General features: G+C 45.8%; 1 protein-coding gene across 1 annotated transcript in view; it reads left to right on the top strand.

Moving 5' to 3' along the window:
- Positions 1-19,210, top strand: part of BFSP1 (beaded filament structural protein 1) — a 523,750-nt gene that overhangs the window by 187,799 nt on the left and 316,741 nt on the right. The window contains 1 exon segment of the mRNA XM_069607288.1: positions 8,534-8,629. Coding sequence (XP_069463389.1) covers positions 8,534-8,629 — 96 coding nt within the window.

The raw sequence follows: 19,210 nt of genomic DNA, 5'->3' as shown, positions 1-19,210 counted from the left end.
AGAAGCTTACCCGGGTGGTCCGACTTCCTCTTCTTCGCCGGAGCGTTGGCTCGTGGTCTTTCTTCTATGCCATCTCCACGCAGGGTAGGCCTTGAAGAAGCTTCTGGAATCCTCCAAGAAGAAACTAGTTGAAAAATCACCCTTGAGGGGCACTGAAGAATCCAAAAACTGGTCCTCGTTAATCGAAGATGGTACTGATCAGTCCTTAGTTAACTGAACATCATAAGCCTACCTCCTCCACAATGTATGCCTCATTGGTCAGCTAATCTAACATTGAGAATCATTAGACTGTAAACCTGGTCTATGGCAGTCAAACAAATTCTCAGAACCTCTCGGAATATCTTCTGAAAAAAACAATAGTGTGCAACAAAATTGGTGCTATCCAAAATCTGCTATATGAAATATCTTCCAATTAACAAAGAATACCGGGCATGTGATGTGGAGAAAGCCAACCTTATGGATACGTAGTGATGAAAGCTCCCACAAACCTGCTAAACCAGTTTTCACACCTCTAAACTGCACAAACACTTAACTCACCTTTGGTAAACAATAGGTTCGCTGAAACTATCCTGTGGTTTCATGTCCAATCACAGCATGGTAAACTAAGTCCTGTATCCTTTAAAGTTTTTACAAATGGAGTACCATAGAATTGGTTAACAGCGGTCAGAATTACAAGCAATCTGGCATGAAACACCATACAAAATGTTTGCTTGCCTAGCTTTAGGAAGCCCGAGTCCTTAATCACAGGACAGAATGTATAACTTCACCTCAGTGCATCAAGAAAAAGAAATGCTAAAGATATATTTAGTTGACGGGAAGAATATTTTTACAAAATAAGCTAAACAATACAAATGAAAGCTTGCAGTGGTGTGGTAAGAGAAAGAATATAATTCATCCGCTACTCAATACTTAGGTTCTCCTGGTATCCAGTAGCACTTCACAAATATGCCATGCTATCTATGGTAAGTGCTACTTAGGTTCCTTGATTGCTGCATTACATCCCCATGCCACATCAACATCCCCCCCCAAACTCATAAGCTACATTCAACATGACCAGCACCTCCTGCTTTAGCTATAGTTTAAACAAAATAGCAAATTTACCCCCAGTTAAGGGACTAAAGGCAATGCTGCTATATGGAAAGCAACCCACCTCTTGTGCTGGTATTTCTCAGCTCTCGACAAAGCCTCCCTGTGCCACTAATACGCTTATGTGCGCGAAAAACACTAAGTTGGCAGTTCATACGGAGCACAAGGTTTCTTTACTCAGTCTGAACAGTCGGCTCTTGGACAACCTAAACATTAACAGAACTCAAAGTTCGAAAGGCTTGGTTGCAAAGTAGAAACACAGTCCACCATTTTAAAACAGAGAATGTACAAACAGAAATCAAAATGGCGGATGATTATAAGATGGTGGCAAAGTCGATCCAAAATCGGTACTTTGCAACACAGTTTTCTTTGCAGAGCGACTAGACTTAGGCCAATATAAATCAAAAGGAGGTACTAATATGATTCCCGTTTAACAATGCTTTTGCCTATGCTCAGCGGAATATAGAAAGATCTGCAGACAGTGTGAAGACCCACTATGATATTAAGACAACTAAAAAAGAATACCAAGTAGGAGACCGGGCCTACTTGTCCAATTTCCAAAGGAACCAAGACAAAAAGTGCACATTTCTCCCAAGTTGGCAGGGTCCTTTTGAAATTGTCGACAGAATCTCACCAGTCGCCTACAAAATCTGTATCCCCAAGGGCAGTTTGGCAGAGGGGGAAGACAAGTGGGTCCACATAAACCAGCTGAAGAGTTGCCATCCCAGGTACTCTTTGTGGCAAATAGAGGAGCCAACCGTAACCCCAGAGGGGGACATTCCGGATACCTAGAAGAATCCAATCGTTAAAACCATTAGTAAATCCAGGCGGGGAATATTGTAAATTGTATGTCAAAAGTATGCATCTGCCCCACTACATGAATAGTAGTGGGTACATTTCCATAACCATGCTCTGTTCTGTCTCATAGCACTGAAACCAAGGATTCTAAGTACCAAGGAGGACCACTCGGGGACCGGGAGGAAAGACCCAAGGGGCCCGGAGTATTGCTCCATACTCCCATCCAGAACCGGCGAGAAGAGCATGTCGATCCAGCACTGATGGGAAAAGCAGCTGACTTTCTCCACCTGGACCAAAGAAAGAAAGAACATACCAATCTCCCAACTTCCCCTTGACGGGCGGTCAAACTCAAGTCGTGAGGGGGGGCTCTGTGGGATGTCTTGGCCCACTTTTGCTCTGCCACGCGGCATCACTGTGTTCTGATGGTTCCAGAAACAACAAAATGGCCGCAAAACCGTTGTGCGTGCCAAAACCTCTAAAAATGGTGTTTTGCAAAGCACAAAAAGATGGCTGCCCAATCTGCCATGCATGTTGCCAGAGGAGGAACAGAGATCTCACTCCTGAATCAGGTCACTGGGCTCCACAACATGTGAAGATGGAGTACAGAAGGAAAAGCAGTGCTTTGCTAAAGGAAACACCAAAATCTTGCTTTAAATACTTTTTTCGTTGTTGCTGAAACTGCAGAATGTCGGTACAAAGCACCCTCAAACATCCAAAATTCTTGGTGGGTGCTACAATTCACTTAATATAAGAAATCATTGTGAACTTACAATGTCCTGAAAAGCTGAAAGCATAAAGGGATTTCCAAAGCAAAAGTGGCCTGTCTGTGGATCTGTCAAAATCTGGGTGCAGTATCCTGGGCCACCTGAATGACAGCTGCAGGGGCCTGCAGGATTAAACTATAAACATGTATAAACTAAAATCAAATGTTTGCAATCTAAGAGGCCTGTTATTGAGAACAACCCATCCGGTAATTGTTTTGATTCCATGGTATAAAATCTTGAATAAGTATTTATCTGTGATGTGATCCCACAATTTTGTTGTATGTTAAGAGAAAATTCAACAGAATTAACAGTTAAAATAAGCTGGCAAAAGCTACCAAACCGGAATAACAGCTTTCCTCACAGAGGCAAGGCCTCTCCCTCCAGCTCCCTCCACCAGGAAATCACACCAAAGCGATAATTGAATCATTGTTTTATGATATTTGCTACGTGTTATACAACGCACTGTGCTGCTAACAGTGTGATTTCAAATAACTTTGTTATATAAATACTTGTGTTTTACATGTTCAACCTGTCCAGAGTTAGTGTGGTTGTTTTTTCCTCTCTATACTCCAGCAGGCGGACAGAAATATTAATATAAGGTTACATTGTAATGGTTACAGAGTTATAAATTACCCATGAGCCTTTGTTGAGTGCTCGCTACTAAACCACAATATTATTGCCTCAACCTCTAGGGATGACTGACTGGTCATGGTTCTATGGTCTACCCCTCTGAGGTGTAAAACTTTACATGGGATTTCTTCTTGGTAGGAGTGCAACACTGGGTTTCTGGTCGGCAACGTCCAGAGTGTGTTTTTCTGTTCCTTGTATCTTGGATCCCGAGTGGCCTCGAGATCTGCCCAGCTCCACCTGAAGTTTTCTTTTTACTTCTCTAGACTAACTAGCTATATATTTGCGTTACTAGCACAAATTTACATTGAATATATATTGCAAATCTCTAGTAGTGCCTCCCACCCCCCAACTTCCTTGTTATAGATGTTGCACATGTGTAAATATGTATTGTGTCAAAAGTAGATTTTGTGTTCAAGAGGCTAGTGGTGGTCTCTAAGCCTCATAAACCCACACCACTAAGGTGACACCCTGTTTCTCTCCTCCTATCAAGGCAGAGAGCAGACTCTGAACCAATCCCTGTCAAAGGGGCGAGCTTAGGATAAACCAGCACACACACACCCTTTATCATAGCATAGAAAGAGACAGCAGAGTGCAGCTAAACACAGACAGATTTACCCACTATCCGAATGTTGGCTGAGCACCCTGCTGCAGAACTTTCCATCTTCCTTTTTCCAGACTCCAGAAACTTGGCAAAGCAGAACCATTGCATAGCTGAACCACTTTCAGCTAGGCTTCAATTTCCAGAACCAGAATCAACCCCACAAACCTAAGAGGAGCATTATACTACAGCCGGGCTGTGCTGTACTTCTTGCCTGCTAAAAGAATTATCATCAGAACCAAAAAGGGCAGATTCAATCCAGTCCTGTGCCGTGCTGTGACCAGGGTTCCTTGCAGACCCAGTCCAATCCGATGTGCCCAGCTGTCTGTCCCAGAACCAGATTCCCTTCCCTGACCAGAATCCTGACGGTTACGTTTAAAAACATATCTAGTAAGTATCTATAGATAGAACTGTGTCCCTAGCATATGTACCTTGTCTAGTTAATCCCTATCTTAAACCCATCCTATTTTGTCTTCAGAACCTGCATTGTTAGGAGTACTTTTGAATTGTCTGAACTCTCCATCCAATCCCTCCTATCTTCCGCCTGTGCCAGTATTGTTAAAACTATCTTTGTGCTGATCTTTTCTCATCTGAAGAAGGCGGGACCACTGCAGGCAGTTATTCTGATCAAGTGGCTGCGTTCTTGTATGGTATTCTTCTTGTTCATAGTCATCCTCTAGTGTAAGAAATCCTTTTGGTCATTTTAAAAGTACATTTCTGTTTTCCATTCTTGCGCCTATCTCGAAAAAGTGACCTCCACTCAAACGTACATAACTTCCTCTGATTTTGTGAATCCCAAATCCTTACGGTTCTCCCATTATCGCGATTATCATGCAGTGAAAAGTTTGCCGTGAATTTCCTTTTTGGAAAATTCTGACACGTGTAAAACGTGATTGCTCCCGACTTGGAATTTAGGATTTCGAATAGTTTTTTGGTATTGAATCATTGCTTGTGTTTGTGTGCAACCATCCAAAGTGGCTCCCATAAGAATTACGCAATTTCAGCAATCTAAACCATATGCTTTTACCAATCCATTCTAAGATAACTTTAAAAGCCATTCTGACAGCTCGACAATCAATTCCGTTTTTCTCTTGTGTTGCTGGGGGAATGTGGGATTGTTATTTTGTTTGAATTCTGCCATTCCTGAATATCTGCTCTCTCCTATCTCTTTACATTGCCTGTTGGGGGTTGAGGTGTGTGCAGGGGGAACCATTAACCACAGTGCTATTTTGATCTGAAAACACACACACAAAAGTATTATTTCGGTGCTGAATAGTTTTTCTCACTATTACTCCTTGTGTATTAAAGAGATTATTCAGTGTTACATCACCCCCTTGGTGATTATTGCATACCCATTGAAACATGGTGTGATTAAATTGTAAATACATAAATAAATATTTTAACTTTGCAAACCAGCCTGATTACTGGTTCAGTGAGACCGGGGGGGGTGTTCAAGGAGGGGAGCATGATATGAGTAGTATGTTGTTCAGAATAAAGAACTTCTAGACAAAAATAAATAAGGATTTCAGTTGTGCATTACACGCTAGGCGTTGACTTGGGTGTGTGCCGGATTGAAATCACTTACAATGTATAGGCTTACAAATTGTGTCATTCAGTACCACAGTTTGGATCTTTAAATCGCTTTTTGGCACAAACAAAATGTGCACAATTAGCATTTATTTGGAGCAGTTAATGATCTTTCTTTCCAACTGTTGTTGGTGGGCCCATTGTCAGTGGTAAAACTAAGAGACAGAGGAGGTGACCACACCCCGTATAGCCCTGCTCCACCCTTGTATACACTCCCTGACACCAGAATAGCTGGCACTTACTCATTTCCTAAAATTAAAAATGTGCAGGCCCTGCAGCCAATACACTGCAGATTGGTAAACTGCCATAAGATGTTTCCGCCCATTCTGCTTCCTAGTCCTGTGGTTCAATGATGAGTGCTGCTGCCGATGGGCTCCAAGAGTCTGGAGACACCTTTGTGCCTGTAGCATCATATGTGCATGTGAAGATAAGTTGAAAGGTGTTTCACTCCATACATGAATTCCTATTTGAAATGTTTTGCAATGTGGATATGTATGTGAGCATTTTTAAGAGTTTGAATGGGTGTTTGTTTGTGCCTGTGAGACATGGGTGTGTACATGTGTTTATCTTTGAGCGCCTATGTGTGTGTATTCAACATAATTAGTGTGTGTTTCAGCGAAAAGGAAGCATGTGTTTTGCTCTGTGAAAATGGCAGTCTAACCACCATTTTGAAAGCAAATTACGCTATCAATGCTGGCATATTTTGTGGGTGTAACATCACGAAAATGATTAACAGTTTGTTTGCTGGCATATGTTGAGTGGCAGTTCCATTAAGTTGATTTTCCCTGGCAGGCAAAGCTGGCATATATTGTGATCATAAAAAACCCTTGGCTTGGAAGGTTTGGTCTAAACTGGCGACATCCGATAGTGGTAAAAAACTGAATGTCGTAAATGTAAGTAGTCCAATAGGTTCTTAGAGTCGCGTCTCACCAAGTCGGGGGTTTAGCCAAGTACAAGACCCCTTGCTGAATAGTATGAAGTATAGGTGACCTGGAAGGAGACTGCGCCTGATTCTTGCACACAAGACTTATTTTTTTAATGTGAAATGTGAAAGATGAGCTTCCCTTGAGACTTGTAGCAACTTTGCGATTGTACGCGCTTAATCTGAACAGCAGGGATTTATCCCAATGACATATGGAAGCTCATCTTTCACATTATGTGACAGGGGCCTCTTACATGACCATAAGACTAATCAATAGCCCTGATTTGAAAAAGGTCCTTGGAGGACCGAAACACGTGTCATCAACGTTAAGGGCAAGTTTTTCTGAAAAATAAAAAATAAAAAATAAAAAATTAAAAAAATAAGTCTTGTGGCATATATTGTGGGTGCAGCATCATGACATTGATTTACAGTAGGAATGCTACTGTGTATTTTGGGTGCAGATGAAAAAAGATGATGTATGGAAGGTGTTAAATTAATCTTAACCTCTTTCAGTTTGCTGGACAACCCTCTAGACCATTGTTCATCAGTCTTCCAACCCATTGAAGAAAGGAGGAAAACCAAAATGCAAATCAGGCTTGGTCTTCTTTAACCAGTACAGCCCACCCTGAACTGATTGGTCACATCCCTTTTGCATGAGAAAACAAGCAACCCCAGGCATGTTTTGGCCTCATTGGGCATTATCAGCGAGGTGTAGTTTGGTTCTCTTAGCCTAGCAGAGTCAGTTACCTCATCTGGACATGACATCAAAGTAATTATAGTGAAAATGCAAGTATATATTGTGGGTGCATCATTATGAAAGTGATTCACAATGGCAATCCTGGCAATACTGGCATATGTTGTTGACACAGCTTCATGAAAGTGATTTACAGTGGTAATGTTGATTACATTGTGGGCACACCATCAAAGTGATTTTCATCATAAATATATTTATGTATTGTGTCCACTGCAAGATAAAGGTGATTTGCAATATGGTTGCTGGCATATATTGTGGGATGTGTTCAGCTGCATGATGAAGATATTTCTCCTGGCATTGTTGGCATATATCATGGGCTGAGTTTCAATACATTGATTTCTCCAGGAATTGCTGGTATATATTGAGAGCACAACATAAAGAAAGTGATGTACAATGTTAATGCTCACTTATTTTGTTGGAAAAAGGGGCACTTCAGCACATCAATAAATTCGATGATTATAAATACAAGTAGCAAGTTATTCAACAAATACACAGCCACACTGCGCAGAGAAATCACAATGATCATATAGACCATTCAATTTTGATTAAAAAATCAGTCTGAAAATTGTGGTTTCTCTGTACATGTGGCTGTGTATTTGTTGAATTACCTTATATTGTGACCAGCGCTCCTTGGAAGTGATTTACCCTTCACAATGCTGGTATATATTGTGGGTGGAACCTCCTGATTTATCCTGCTAATACCTGCATATTTTTTGGGAAGAGAATCATGAAAGTGATTTACAGTGGTAGCATTGGCATATATTGTGGAAGAAGACCATGAAAGTGATTTAAAGTACAATTTGGGCATATGCTGTGGACACAGCCATCATGAAAATGTTGTTGCATCCCCAGAATACTGTTGGGGACCTATCATCTAGTGTAATTAAAGGGAAACATTTGTGGATTGTATAGCTCTTTAACCCACGTTTTTCACAGAATCGTCAGTGCAGTGCTCCTGTGAAGAGAGGAAGTGCTGTGCTGAGAGCCATGGCTGTCATCATGGCGCACTGGTGATGAGAGGTAACCCCATGCTAAGAGCCATCCGGTGCTGGCCAGCATGGCTGTTTCTGCAGAGCTCCCATGATGATAGGAAGATCCACTCTGAGGACCATGCCACCAGTTCAGTGAGCCTGGAGAAATGGCGAGGCTTTCCTTATTGGCCAGTTTCCAGGATATATGGATTTTCCAATCCATACCTGCTCTTAAATCCCGGATATTGGCCAATCGGGGATTACCACGTCATTTCTTTGGGACATAATTAGAAATTTACATTATTTTAGGCTGACCTTTATTTTCATTGCTAATTTTTCCTATACTCTAAATGGAATGGTGTGTAGTCTCTGCATTTCATTTGTTCAACAGCAAATATTTAAACATTGTTTTCTGTATTTCAGGAGGCAGATGAAGCCCTGTTATGTAATTTGGAACTACAGATTGAATCACAGTTCTTGCAAGATGACATTAATGCTACAAAGGACAGGTATAAAAAGGTAATTTCACAGTCATCCATCAATCTTTCCAAGTCTGGCTTAGCCCATAGATCTCAAGGTAGTATGTCTGTTAACATGTGCTATATCAGTGTACTCATTGACACTCGCCTCCTCCCACTCTACTGACTGATTTACCTAACTAGTAACTGACTGCATTCATCACTCACTCATTCATTCACTGACTCATCCACTTACCATTCATTCCTTTTCCTGGCCTACTGACTTTCATAGTTTGTTACTGAATTTGTTTCTAATGTGAATCACCCACCCACAACCCCACCCACCCTGACTGTCGACCTGCTCACTAATGTACTCGTTCAATCACTTGCTCACCCCTCACTCACTTCCTCAATCTTCAACTGAATTAATGACTAGCCTGCTGTGCGACTGAAATACTCACTTGCTCATTTTCCCATTCATGCATGACTAAATTGATATTGTGAGGGTGTGAATTCCCAGTGGAGCTAATTTAGACACACTGGCCCTCATTACAACCCTGGCGTTAAGGGATTACCGGTACCCGTAAGGGTACCGGTACCGGTAATCCCTTAAAGCTTGATTACGAGGTCCCTTTGCGGGTCTCGACCTTAACGGATGGTCTGTACCAGCCGTTAAGGGAAGGACCCGCAAAGGGACCTTGAAGGTGATTACGGTACCGCATTTTGCGGTACCGTAATTACTGCCTTCCCCATTCCCATTGAGCCCTATGGGGCAAAAATGGGAATGGGGAAGGGCCAACGGTAAATGGGGAATTACCGCCCCGCCAACCTTGTAATGGGGCGGTAATTCCCCATGTCACCATGGCGGATCCGGTACATTACTGGTGTTAACCATGGCTCTAATAGCGCCATTGGTTAACGCCAGGGTTGTAATGAGGGCTACTGTGTGTAGTTAGAAGTATCACAGAACTCTGTTTACATCTACCATCCAAGTCATATGTATATTAAATTGCCTTAAAAAATACTACACAAGCCTGACTGACTGGTGTGGCTGTGTTTGTGCAACATATACAAATTGCCCAATAGTCTTCATCAAAGAAAATGCATGAACCAAAAGAGATGCAAGCAAGTTAGAATTAGAGTCTGAGTGTCCAGTGCAGGGTCGGCCATATACTGATTTAACACAGCCCACGAGACAGTAGGTATCTGATTCACTGAATAAAAGTAATGTTTACACATTAATGTAATGGAAACAGTCTTATTATAGAATGATATGATATGGCATTTATAACGCGAATGTACCCAAGTGTTTCTAGGTGCGGCAAGACAAGGAGGGGGGAAACAGAGGGAGGACAAAACAACCATCTTACTAGGCCTTGTGTCATTCAGAATGTGCAAGTGCAGGGAAGTGGAAGGGGAGTAGTGCCGAGGGGTCCAGGGGTGAGAGGGAAAAGTGCAGCCAGCGGGTGGCTCAGTGCAGGTAACTCAAAAAGTGCAGCCAGCGGCTGGCTCATGAGTGCAGAGAGAAGGGACTGTAGGCTTGCAGCTACAGACCACAAGTGCAAGGGGAGCCAAGAGGCAGTGCCAAATTCAACTGGACATGCAGGAGCCTGGGTCCAAGTTCAGAGGGTATCCAGGTGACCAGTGCGTGGAGCAGTCGGGACATCAGCAGGGGAGAGGAAGCGAGATTGTGGAAGCAAAGTGGAAGGTTGTGTGTTGTTTCCAGAAACGGAGGTGGTTCTGCTCAAGTTTGTGAGAGGCAGGGAGGCTGTTCCAGAGGGAGGCCTCAGCCGAAGATAGAGATCTGTCCCCAACTCTCTGCTTGGAAAATCGACTGACCCTCAGAGAGTTGGTGGTGGATGAGCAGAGAGCTCGAGAAGGGAGATGTTTATGGAGAGAGAGTTGGAGGTAGTGCAGTCCCAGAAAGCCTTGTGGACCATGCAGAGGGTCTTGAACTTGATCCTTGCCACCACTGGGAGCCAATGAAGAGATTTCAGAGCTGGAGAGATACGATCCATGGGCTTGAGGCCAAGGCCAAAACTCACAGTCCTGTTCTTGATAAGTTCTAGAGGTCAGAGAGTAGAGGCAGGAAGTTTTAGAAAGAGGGTGTTGCAGTAGTCCAGTCTAGAGAGGACCAGAGCTCTGGAGACAATGAGCTTCTAGGGGAAAGTGAGGAAAGGAGAAATACCTCTGAGGAGGTGCAGCTAATAGTTTGACTTCTTAGAGACGTCAGAGGTGTGAGGAGAGGGTGGAGTCGAAGATGACCCAAAGGTTCTTAACCTTACAGGTTGGAGCAGGAAGAAGGCCCAGAGTAGGTGGCCTGAGAGAGAGAGGAAAGGATAGAGCTGGTGTTCCGATGAGGAGAATCTCAGTCTTAGTGGCATTAAGGCAGAGATCATTGGCGGCACAACATTCCTGAATTGCGGCTAGAAATTCTGGAATGAGAGAAGGGGAAGAGGTGGCTGACGGGACCCTGAAAGAGACCTGGGTGTCATCTGCATAATTCTGAAAGTTGGAGCAGAAAGCAGCGATGTGGTGGGCAAGAGGTGCCAGATATTGGTTGAGAAGCCAGAGAGAAAGGTTAGACTCCTGGGGCACACCACAAGTATAGAGAGAGAGACAGAGAGAGGAAAGACCCCAGTTAGACCTGAACGGGTCTGTCAGTGAGAAAGGAGGTCAGCCAGTCGAGGGCCTGATCGGTGATACCCATGTAATCACGGAGGCGATTGAGCAGCATGGCATGGTTGACGGTATCAAAAGCAGAAGAAAGATTGAGGCGAATGAGGACAGAAGGAACGTTAGAATCAAGGTTAGAGAGCAGGTCATCACAGCTTTTCAGGAGAGCAGTTTCCATTCTTCTGGCAGCTTTGAAGCCAGAATGGTGGTTGTGGAGACAACCAACCGATTCAGTGTGCATATTAAGCTGGGAGATGGCCAGCTTTTCAAAGGGTTTGCACAGGAAAGGAATGATGGATATTGGGTGATAATTAGCCGGAGAGGAAGGATCAGCAGAGGGATTATTTAGGAGGGGGTGCACAAGGAAGTGCTTATGGGGAGAGGGGAATGTTCCAGTGGCAAAGGAGTGATTGCAGAAATCGGCCAAGGCTGGAACAAGGGTGTCAATATGGTCCTTGATGGTTCAGGATGAACAAGGGAAAGCCTGTTTTGCTGAGATTTTCAAAGATCGGACTTGTCTAGAAAGAACATCTGGGGAGGACAAGGGAAAGGAAGAGAAGGGAGGAGGAGAGACGGTCACAGGCCGGTCAGGACTGGAGGAGGCGGAGCAGGAGGAAGAGGAAGAGAAGCTGGACAGGATGCCCTGAGTTTTAGTGATGAAATGAGAAGCTAAGGCCGTACAGAGAGCCAGGAGGCAACAAGAGAGGTAGAGACTGGAGCAGGATTGGCCTGCCCCTTGCAGATTTTTAAGAGTTTGGCCGAGTTGTAATGCCGCAGAGGCGCTGGCTAGGATGTGGGCTCTCTTCGGCGGGGGGGTCACAGAGTCTGTAGTGCCTTTGGAGCAGGGGGTGGGCCAGTTTGTCAGAGGGTGCACCTGATGCCCTCCACTTCCTCTCAGCCTCCCTGCACTTGCGTTTGAGGGTCACAAGGTCAAAGTCGTACCAAAGAATTGCACTTGGATTTGGGCTTCAAGTGGATGCTCATGACATGGGGTAAGTACATCAAGAGTGTTAGAGATAGAAAGATGAAGGTTAGATAGGGCTTTGTCAGGGCAGCGTGTGAGTCGGCCAAAGGTGCAGAAGGAGGAGAGAAAGTAGCAGCGAAAGCCTAAGGTGACACATGCTTCATGGGTTGGATGACCGAGAAGGTAGGTGGCAGTGCTGGAGTCAGCTTAGCCTGAGGGGTAGAGAGAGACAGGTGGGAGGAAAGGAGAAAGTGATCACTCCAGGAGAGAGGGGTGGTGGGAGGGTTTGAGAGGGGGAGATCTGAGGAGATCAGAACATCCAGGGTGAGCCCTGCAGAGTGAGTCGGGCCAGAGGGAAAAATAGAGAGAGAGAGAGAGAGAGTTGCAGAGGTTGCAAAAGAGTCCTGAAGACGGGCAGGTAGCATCCAGGTGAATGTTAAGGTCTTCGAGGAGAAGCAGTTCAGAGGTAGAGACGAGGAGGGAGGCGCCCACTCAGAGAGGAAGTGGGCAACCTGGCCAGGCTAGTGGCCACAGTGAGAGAAAGGCCAGGAGAGATAGAGAACCTGCAGGCCAGGCATTCAAAGGAGGAGTAGTCCTGACCAGGAATTATAGAACCAGGGATCCACTCTGGGAAAATCAAGGTTACACCCCGACCGGGATGGTTGGTTCTGGGTTCAGAGTGGATCTTGTAGCCATCAGGAAGGAGAGTGTCAAAGCTCATGCCAGAGCTGGCCGTGAAGCAAGTCTCGATCAGACTGAGTAGATCTAAATCGAGTTCTTCCAGGAGATGGCAAATGTTAGAGGAGTGTTTGACAGCTGAGTGAGAGTTGAGAGTAGCAATGTGGAGCAGGTTGCCCCCTTTGAAGGACTTCCGTGAAGGTGTACAGGTCAAAGGAACTCCCTGTGGAAGTGTTGCAGGTACACAAGGATGGGCAGAGGGGGAAGGGAGACAAGGCAAGGTAGCTGGTGAGGAGGAGGTGGGTGCCAGAGGGGTGGAGGAGGAAAGAGGAAACCGGGTGGCCAGAGAAGCAGCAGAGGCAGCCGTAGAGGTAGCAGAGGATAGAGGCAGCAGAGGAGCCAGAGAGGGGAAAGAAGGGACAGCAGGAGAATAAAGGAAGTTAATAAGGCGCAGGGAGCGTCTATCAAAAAGGAGGAGGTTGGCCTGAGGACCTTGGACTGAGATGGTGCCATTTAGGTAGACATTAATGATGGTCTTGGAGGAGTGGAAGGGGGCCAGGAGGGACTTCCACTGGGTGCCACCATTAATGGGTGAAGAGAGGGAGTGGGGGAAGCAGGCAGGCAGGGGGGAAACACTAGGGGGACACAGAAGGAGGAGGGGCACACAGAGGATAGGACAACGGACATAAAATCAGATGCAATAAATAGAAAAAAGTCAATCTCCAAGGGAACCTAGAAGTAAAGAATGAACACAGCAGGAATGCAGGCAGTACAATGTAAGCAAACAACCATAGAGAAACAAAAACGACAAGAACAAAACAATCACCAAAGGAACCTGGAAGTAAAGAGTGAACAGAGCAGGAATGCGGGCAATGCAATGTAAGCCAGCAATCGTGGAGAACAGAACGTCAAGAAAAGTACACAATAGATCAGGGGTGGGGAGCTAAGAAAGAGGGGGAGGGAAAGGGCATGCAGGTAATGTAAGGAGTGCAGTGGCTAAGAGAAGGAGGGGTGAGCACGGCCGATTAGAGAGAGAGTGCGCACAGCCTAATTTGTGAGGAGGTAAACACGATCTAACATGCGTGGAGGCGCATGTGGCCTAGATTTGCGAGGGAGTGCACGCAGCCTAAGTTCGAGGGAATTAATGCAGCCTAAGATGCAAGGCGGCACACGTGGCCTAGAGTTGTGAGGGAGAGCATGCCGCCTAAAATGCAAGGGGGCGCACACAGACTAAGATGCGAGGGAGTTTATGTGAGGGAGTGCACTTGAACAAGGGGTGCAAGGGAGTGCAAGTAAGCAGGGGGAGTGGGGCAGGTGGTGCAAGGACAGGTCACAGGGGAAAACAACAAGTATGCAACAGTGAGAAGGGGCACCAGGTCAGGGGGCGGTTGCCTGGAGTGTAGCAAGCTAACTCTCTCTGCACCTTCTTACCTGGCAGCGGCAGACAAGTGGGTGAGATAATCTGCATTCACTGTCTACGCTGCAACTACATTGCCACCAAACACCTGCATCGCTTAGTCCTGCGGACTTGTCCTGCGAGGGCTTTGCCACAGAGGGTCCTTAGTGCGATTCTTATAGACACGGAATTGGGGACGAAGTGAAGCGTGCTATGAATAATTGGGCAGCATCTCCTGCGCACCTGTTTGGCTCAACACTGCTGCCTTGTCCTGCCCACGACCAAGTGAGTTTACAGTAGCAACAACCCGTGAGAGGCAGGAAACGCGAGCCATATTCAGTCGCACAAAGGGACATGTGGCCTGTGTTGCAAACCAGAAGAAAAGATTGAAGTTATCTGATCTTTACTGTGAGAAAACAGAGGGGACACCGTTATGAGAGATTCCAAGTCTAATATCTAAGATGTAGATGAATCGATCAAAGTAGATGCATTGATGCTGGCCTACCAATATTTATGTAAGATTGGTGATTAAGAAATAGAGAAGCAATCAAGCAGACGGTGTCCGTATTGGAAATGTACAAGACACTCCAATTATAGACAGAGGTTGGAATGAGAGCCCATTTGTCTCCATTAAGGATACGATTTTGACCAGAAGGCGACTCAAGGCATTTGGTATCATTATATAAGTGGTGTGGTTCACCCTACAATGCAAAATGGGACTGACTGAATTTTCTATTTTTGTCCTGACGAAAGTTGCGTTATGAAGTGGACATTATTGTTGAAGTCCTTATAGACAACTGAAACACGTGACGACGATCATATTTGTGGAAATAACTGTATACCGATTAAATCACCTGATAACAGGCAGAGGGAATTTGATAGTGTGTATATTGAATATTGTTTATGGTGACCAAGTGTAGTGGGTCATCTGTACACATATGAAGTAAAATGTTGGTAGAGAGAATGTGAGTGAATGAATGGAAGGAATGATTGTGTGTGAGCCTAATTTGAACATATTGAATTTTATTTGAACATGTATTACATAATATGTGATTAATCTCTTTTATGATTTGAACAATAAAAAGAAAGATGCATTTGGATTGAGACATGTATTGATATGTGTAAAAAGAAAAATGAGCACGACCTGTCATCCTCTATCCTATTGGTCCATTGTTGTTGTTGTTTATAGTATCTAGCCTCAAGGACCAGGGATTATAGTCAAGCACCCCTTATTTTCCCTTGGTTCTTATAGGCACAGAAGCATGTACATAGTGAAGCGTGCTACGTACAATCGGGCAGCGTCTCCCACACACCTGCGTCGCTCAAAACTGCGCCCTTGTCCAGCGAGGTCTTTGCTGCACATGGTCCGTACTTTGGTTCTTTTAGGATGTAGCGAAGCGTGCTATGTTTAATCGGGCAGCATCTCCAGCGCACCTGCAACACTCAACACCGTGGCCTTGTCCTGCGAAGAGGCTTTACTGCAGAGTGTGTGTATCTCTGTTCTTATAGGCATGGAAGCGTGGATGTAGCGAAGCATGATATGTATAATTGGCCAGTGTCTCCTGCACACCTGCGTCGCTCAACACTGCAGCCTTGTCCTGTGAGGACTTTGCCACAGAGGGTCCATACCTCAGTTCTTATAGACATGGAAGTGTGGACGTAGTGAAGCGTGCTATCTATAATCAGGCAGCGTCTCCTGCACACCTTCTTCGCTCAACACTGTGGCTTTGTCCTGCGAAGGGGCTTTGCTGCAGAGGGTCTGTACCTCGGTTCTTATAGGCACAAAAGCGTGGATGTAGCAAAGCGTGTTATGTATAATTGGGCAGCATCTCCTGCACACCTGCTTCGCTCAAGACTGCAGCCTTGTCCTGTGAGGGCTTTGCCACAAAGGGTCCATACCTCAGTTCAAATAGGCACGGAAGCGTGGACATAGCAAAGCGTGCTATGTATAACCGTGCAGCATCTCCTGTGCACTTGCATCACTCAACACTACGGCCTTGTCCTGTGAGGGCTTTGCCACAAAGGGTCCATACCTCAGTTATTATAGGCATGGAAGTGTAGACATAGCGAAGCACGCTGCGTATAACCGGGCATTGTCTCCTGCGCACCTTCGTCGCTCAACACTGCCGTCTTGTCCTGTGAGGGCTTTACCACAGAGGGTCTGTACCTCAGTTCTTTTAGGCACGTAAGCCTGGATGCAGCGAAGCGTGCTACATATAATCGGGCAGCATCTCCAGTGCACCTGCATCGCTCAACACTGTGTCCTTGTCCTGTGAGGGATTTGCCTCACAGGGTCCGTACCTCAGTTCTTATAGGCACAGAAGCCTGGATGTAACAAAGCATTCTACGTATAAACGGGGACCGTCTCCTGCACACCTGCATCAATGAACACTGCAGCCTTGTCCTGTGAGGGCTTTGCTGCACAGGGTCTTTAACTCAGTTATTATAGGCATCGAAGCATGCTATGCATAATCAGGTAGCATTTTCTACTCACCTGCGTCGCTCAATACCGCGGCCTTGTCCTGCGAGGACTTTGCCGCAGAGGTTCCATGCCTTGGTTCTTGTAGGCACAAAAGCGTGGACGTAGCGAAGCATGCTACGTATAATTGGGGAGCGTCTCCTGTGCACCTGAGTTGCTCAACACCACTACCATTTCCTGCGAGAGCTTTGCCGCAGAGGGTCGTACCACTGTTCTTATAGGAATTGAAGCGTGGATGTAGTGAAGCATGCTATGTATAATCAGGCAGTATCTCGTGCACACCTGTGTCGCTTAACATTTCAGCCTTGTCCTGCTAGGGCTTTGCTGCAGAGGGTCTGTACCTCGGTTCTTATAGGCATGGAAGCAAGAATGTAGCGAAGCGTGCTATGTATAATCGGGCAGCGTCTCCTCCACACCTGCATCACTCAACACTGCAGCCTTGTCCTGTGAGGGCTTTGCTGCAAAGGGTCTGTACCTCGGTTCTTATAGGCACGAAAGCATGGACATAGCGAAGCGTGCTACGTATAACCATGCAGCATCTCCTGCGCACTTGCGTCACTCAACACTACAGCCTTGTCCTGTGAGGGCTTTGCCACAAAGGGTCCATACCTCATTTCTTATAGGCACAGAAGTGTGGACATAGTGAAGCGTGCTGCGTATAAGCGGGCAGTGTCTCCTGCACACCTGCGTTGCTCAGCACTGCAGCCTTGTCCTGTGAGGGCTTTAGCGCAGAGAGTGTGTACCTCGGTTCTTTTAGGTACTTAAGCCTGGATGCAGTGAAGCGTGATACATATAATCAGGCAGCATCTTCAGCGCACCTGCGTCTCTCAACACTGTGGCCTTGTCCTGCGAGGGATTTGCTGCAGAGGGTCCGTTCCTCGGGTCTTATAGGCACAGAAGCATGGATGTAGCAAAGCGTGCTAAGCATAATCGGGCAGTATCTCCTGCAGACCTGTGTCACTGAACACCGTAGCCTTTTCCTGCGAGGGCTTTTCCGCAGAGGGTCTGTACCTCGGTTCTTACAGAAGCGCAGATATAGCAAAGTGTGCTACGTATAATCGGGCAGCGTCTCCTGTGCACCTGCATTGCTCAATGCCACAGCCTTTTCCTGCAAGGGCTTTTCCACAGAGGGTCCATACCTTGGTTCTTATAGACATGGAAGCGTGGACACAGCGAAGCGTGCTATGTATAATCAGGCAGCGTCTCCTGCACACCTGCATCTCTCAACACTGCAGCATTGTCCTGCTAGGGCTTTGCTGCAGAGGGGCTGTACCTCAGTTCTTACAGGCACAGAAGCGTGGATGTAGCTAAGCGTGCTATGTATTATTGGGCAGCGTCTCCTGCACACCTGTGTGTCTTAACACTGTAGCCTTGTCCTGTGAGGGCTTTGCCGCAAAGGGTCAGTACCTCGCTTCTCATAGGCACGGAAGCGTGAACATAGCGAAGCATGGTACGTATAACCGAGCAGCGTCTCCTGGTCACTTGCGTAGCTCAACACTGCAGCCTTGTCCTGTGAGGGCTTTACCATAGAGGTTCTGTAACTCGGTTCTTATAGAGATGGAAGCGTGGACTTAACGAAGCGTGCTACTTATTATCGGGCAGCTTCTCCTGCACACCTGTGTCACTCAACACCGCTGCCCATGTCCTGCAAGGGCTTTGCACAGAGGGTCTGTACCTCAGTTCTTTTAGGCACATAAGCCTGGATGCAGCGAAGCGTGCTACATATAATCGGGCAGCATCTCCAGTGCACCTGCGTCGCTCAACACTGTGGCCTAGCCTACCCTGCTGTTCTGACTTGCCTATGCCTATTCCATTGATTTTACCTGATTGTGCCTACCTTTGCCAATGTCAGACTAGACTACTCCGCTGTTCTGACTAGCCTATGCTTATTCCATTGATTGTATCGGATTATACATGCATTTACCAATGTCGTACTAGCCTACTCCGCTGATCTACTAGTCCCTGCCTACCTCACTAACTATACTTTTTATGGCTATTGTTAGAATAGCCAACGTGAACTTCAGATTAGTCTATTCTATTGATCATACTTGCCTACGCCAATGTTGGATTAGCCTTCTCTGCTGAGCACACTAGGCCACTAGCCCATGCCCAACACCAGATGACAAGTCTACCAGACTGACTACTCCAACCTTTTTGACTAGCCTCCCTGTTGAAGGCTGACTTCACGTCACTCCACTTGCTAGTGTTGAACTGATTACACCAGAAAGACTCTGTCGAATTCTCTACGGTTAATATTACCTGCTATCCATACAATAATGTCCCAAATTAGGCACTCACTCTGCCCTCTACCGGACAGAAATAACAGACTCCAAGCCAGATTACCCCGTCTCTATGAGCCCAGAACTAATAGCAACCTGAACTCTAACTCCCTTCTTAACCACAACCCAGATAGGCCCTACTAGATTCCAAGTGCCCAAAAACACGGCCA

Source organism: Ambystoma mexicanum, chromosome 4q (genome assembly GCF_040938575.1).
Source record: "Ambystoma mexicanum isolate Mex_15411 chromosome 4q, UKY_AmexF1_1, whole genome shotgun sequence".
Classification (NCBI taxonomy): Eukaryota; Metazoa; Chordata; class Amphibia; order Caudata; family Ambystomatidae; genus Ambystoma; species Ambystoma mexicanum.
This window is presented reverse-complemented; position numbering and strand designations above follow the sequence as displayed.